Source organism: Haemorhous mexicanus, chromosome 7 (genome assembly GCF_027477595.1).
Source record: "Haemorhous mexicanus isolate bHaeMex1 chromosome 7, bHaeMex1.pri, whole genome shotgun sequence".
Lineage (NCBI taxonomy): Eukaryota > Metazoa > Chordata > Aves > Passeriformes > Fringillidae > Haemorhous > Haemorhous mexicanus.
The window spans coordinates 29629563-29633014 of NC_082347.1; the positions used below are offsets into that span (position 1 = coordinate 29629563).

Consider the following 3452-nt stretch of genomic DNA (forward strand, 5'->3'; position numbering starts at 1 on the left):
GCCACTGGAGCCCAAGAAGCCGCCGACATCCCCGGAGCGCTACCGGCCCGCAGCCCGCCACGCAACCCCTCCGTGGGCTCTCCCGACACCAGGGGACCGTGCTCCCTCCCCGGCCCCCGCAGCACGCTCCGACACAGGGCGCTGGGAAAGAGGAGCACGACAAATTCGGCGGAAACCTTTGGGTTTTATTGGAAAGGAAAGGTCTGCCTTACCTGGAACCAGGCTCTCCCCTTCTTCCCCTCATTAAAAAAAAAAAAAAAAAAATCAAATGGCTCTGGGTAGAGCTGGAGAGAGATATTTTGAATAACCTGGTAGCAGAAATTAGCAGGAGGGAGAATAGAAAGAAAGAAAACAAAAAAAAAAAAAAAAAAAAAAAATCTCGGGGGGGAAGAAAAAAAAGATACAGCCGGATATTTTTCGGTTTGTTTTGTTTTCGCTTATTATTATTTTTCACTATACTGTATTATCCTGATGCAATAAAGGCTGGTTTGTAATGTAATTTTAAAATATATATGTCCAAACAAATAGCAGGGCCAGAATATGACAAGTGCATTCAGCATTATAATTCAACTGGGCTCCACCTCCATACCGCCTCCTAATTAATGGGTCTCCGAACTTGCAAAAGCCTGCATTGGACAGAGAGAGAGAGAGAGAAAGAGAGAGAGAGAGAGAGGGCGAAAAGTGTCATTGAAGATAATTGATTACCTCCCAATCAACAATAACTTGTTAGCAATAGTCAATTACCCCATCTCTTCTCGCTTCTTTCCCCTGGTCCGAGGTCTCGGTACGAGGGTTGCTCTCCCCCTCTACGAAGTCTTCTTTTTCTTTTTCTTTTTTTTTTTTTTATTATTATTTTTAAAAATTATTTTGGGGTGGGTATTAGTTTGAGGTGGGGAGCAGGGAAAGTGCTGTGATTTGGGGTGATTCTTAAAACAGCGGCTAGAAAAAGAAAGAGGAGAGACAGGGAGGGAGGGAGAGAGAGAGAGAGAGAGAGAGAGGGAGAGAGAGAGAGAGAGAGAGAGAGGAGACAGACAGGAGGGGGGGAAATCTCCGACCCAAAACCCTGGGACAAGAGGTACAGCAGGACCACCTCTCGGCGAGGGACCGACGGCAGCTCTGCTCCGCTCCTCTCCTGCCCGCCGCCCTGCCCGCCCGGCCCGCCGCCCGAAGTGGCTCTCCCCGGGAGGACCCGGGGCTCCTCCGCCAGAGTTGGAGGTGGGCTTCAACTTTTGCTCGCTGTCTTCGCCGCCGTCACCCCGCGGTCCCGCCGGGGGCTTCTCCCCGCGGCAGCGCATCCTCGTCGCGGGTGGGGAAGGCAGCCCCGTGCAGCCCGGCCCCACCATGACTTCCAAAGAAGAACCCAAGCCCTCCTCAGGGGAAGAACGGCGGCGGAGCCCCTTGGATCACCTCCCACCGCCGGCCAACTCCAATAAGCCCCTCACCCCCTTCAGCATCGAGGACATCCTCAACAAGCCCTCGGTGCGGAGGAGTTACACCCTCTGCGGAACGGCCCACCTCCTCTCCGCCGCCGAAAAGCACCCCCCGGCCGGGCTGCCCCTCTCCGGCCGGGCGCTGCTCTCCCAAACCTCGCCCCTCTGCGCCCTGGAAGAGCTAGCCAGCAAGACCTTCAAGGGGCTGGAAGTCAGCGTGCTGCAGGCGGCCGAAGGTAAGCCTCTCTCAGAGCAGGGTAGTTCTCCAACGGGTGGGTACCCCGCTCCTCCCCAAGGCCTGGTTTTCCTTCTCTCCTCGTCCCCCGTCATCTCCCAGGGTGTCGCATGGGGTGGGACGGGTGTCCCTGGGCGGCCCGTACCCGGCCGGTACCCGGCAGCATCCTCCCCCGTGGCCCTCGGGTGTGGGAGAGGGGGCTCTGTCCCGCTCCCTCCAGATACCGACGGGGCAGGGGTGTGGGGTCCGGGGACTCGGGTTGGGGTGGACACGGGAAAGCGGGGACAATCTGGCGGCTCGTCGGCAGGCCGGGACGGGATGACCATCTTCGGGCAGCGGCAAACGCCGAAGAAGCGTCGGAAGTCGCGGACGGCCTTCACCAACCACCAGATCTACGAGCTGGAGAAGCGGTTTCTCTATCAAAAATACCTGTCGCCGGCGGACCGGGACCAGATCGCCCAGCAGCTGGGGCTCACCAACGCCCAGGTCATCACCTGGTTCCAGAACCGCCGCGCCAAGCTCAAGAGAGACCTGGAGGAGATGAAGGCCGACGTGGAATCGGCCAAAAAGCTGGGCCCCAACCCCGCCGTGGACATCGTGGCCTTGGCCGAGCTGGAGCCCAGCGCCGAGGGACGGGGCAAGGCGCGGCCCGGGTCCCCGCCGCCGCCCCCCGCCGCCGCCCGGGAGCCCGGCGCTCCGCCGCCGCCCCGCCCCGCCTCGCCCCCCACGGAGCGGCCCCGCAGCCGCCGGGACAGCGAGGAGGAGGAGGAAGAGGAGGAGGAGGACGTGGAGATCGACGTGGATGACTGAGGGGCGGCCGGCGTCCCCCCCCATGTCCCTCCCCCCCCATCCCGACAGCTCCAAACCGTCACCCTCGGCCCCTCATCCCGGCCCCGGCAGCGCGGCGGGGCGGCTGCTCCCCTCGGTCGGAGCAATAAGCAATAGAACCCCACCACAGACGCACACCCCCGATTAATTTAGGGTAGAGTCGATATCCCTCCGCCTGCCACATCTTCGGAACGGTGCAATTACGGACGGCTTCTGTATAAATATTTAAACTTATATATTGGAATTTTTCCTTCCCCCTTCTTTTTGAGGTTTTGATTATTATTTTTTTCTAATAGCTATCAGTGATGATTATTTTATCTATAAGGGAGACCCGTAACCTTGGAATAAACCTGGCTTCCAACAGATGTTTGGGAAAGCAGTTGTTTTCAAAGACTTCCGAAACAAACCACTTTAGAGAAGATTTAAGTTAGGCTTAAAAAGGCAACAGCAAAAAATTAATCGCTTTCCTTTCCTTGCATGTTTCAGATGTGCACGAACTAATTTTTTTTCCTTTTAAAAATATTTTTTTCTTTCACAATCTTGGGAACTTGGGGCTGGGTGATAATGCAAGTTGAAAAATATATACTTTCTTTTTTTCCTAGAGCATAGAGATTTGTCTCCAATGCAATTTCTGCCTCATTTTAACAATTAAAAGCTATTTTTACCATTTTCTGCTATTGTTGTGCTTTTATTAAAAAGCTGCCTTTCGTATTTTTGATATGAAGGTAGTAACAAAAAAAAAAAAAAGAAAAATAAAAAAATTCTAGAATTATTTTTTACTCTTTTTAGAATTTTTTGCATGCTATGGAAATAAAAAAGGGCAAATCCCAAAATCAATACATTTAAATATTACACTATAAATTAAAAAAAATTGTACAGATTTAAGACCTGGTTTTGTTTGAATTGTACAAATTTTAAAAGGCCTGCTATTTAAGTTCCAATAGGGACAATGTCGCTTT

At 53.3% G+C, this 3452-nt stretch overlaps 1 protein-coding gene across 1 annotated transcript; it reads left to right on the top strand.

Annotated features, from left to right (window-relative positions):
* The first annotated feature begins 1341 nt into the window (after positions 1 to 1341).
* LBX1 (ladybird homeobox 1) lies at positions 1342 to 2475 on the top strand. Its single transcript, XM_059850779.1, has 2 exons — positions 1342 to 1666; positions 1973 to 2475. The coding sequence occupies exons 1-2, from the start codon at positions 1342 to 1344 to the stop codon at positions 2473 to 2475; spliced, it is 828 nt and encodes a 275-aa protein (XP_059706762.1).
* The last annotated feature ends 977 nt before the right edge of the window (positions 2476 to 3452 follow it).

Excerpts from the sequence above, each read along its gene's own strand:
- LBX1 (XM_059850779.1), top strand. The coding sequence starts at position 1,342 with ATGACTTCCAAAGAAGAACCCAAGCCCTCCTCAGGGGAAGAACGGCGG. Across the intron at positions 1,667-1,972 it reads CGTGCTGCAGGCGGCCGAAG|GCCGGGACGGGATGACCATC; the intron begins GTAAGCCTCTCT and ends GCTCGTCGGCAG.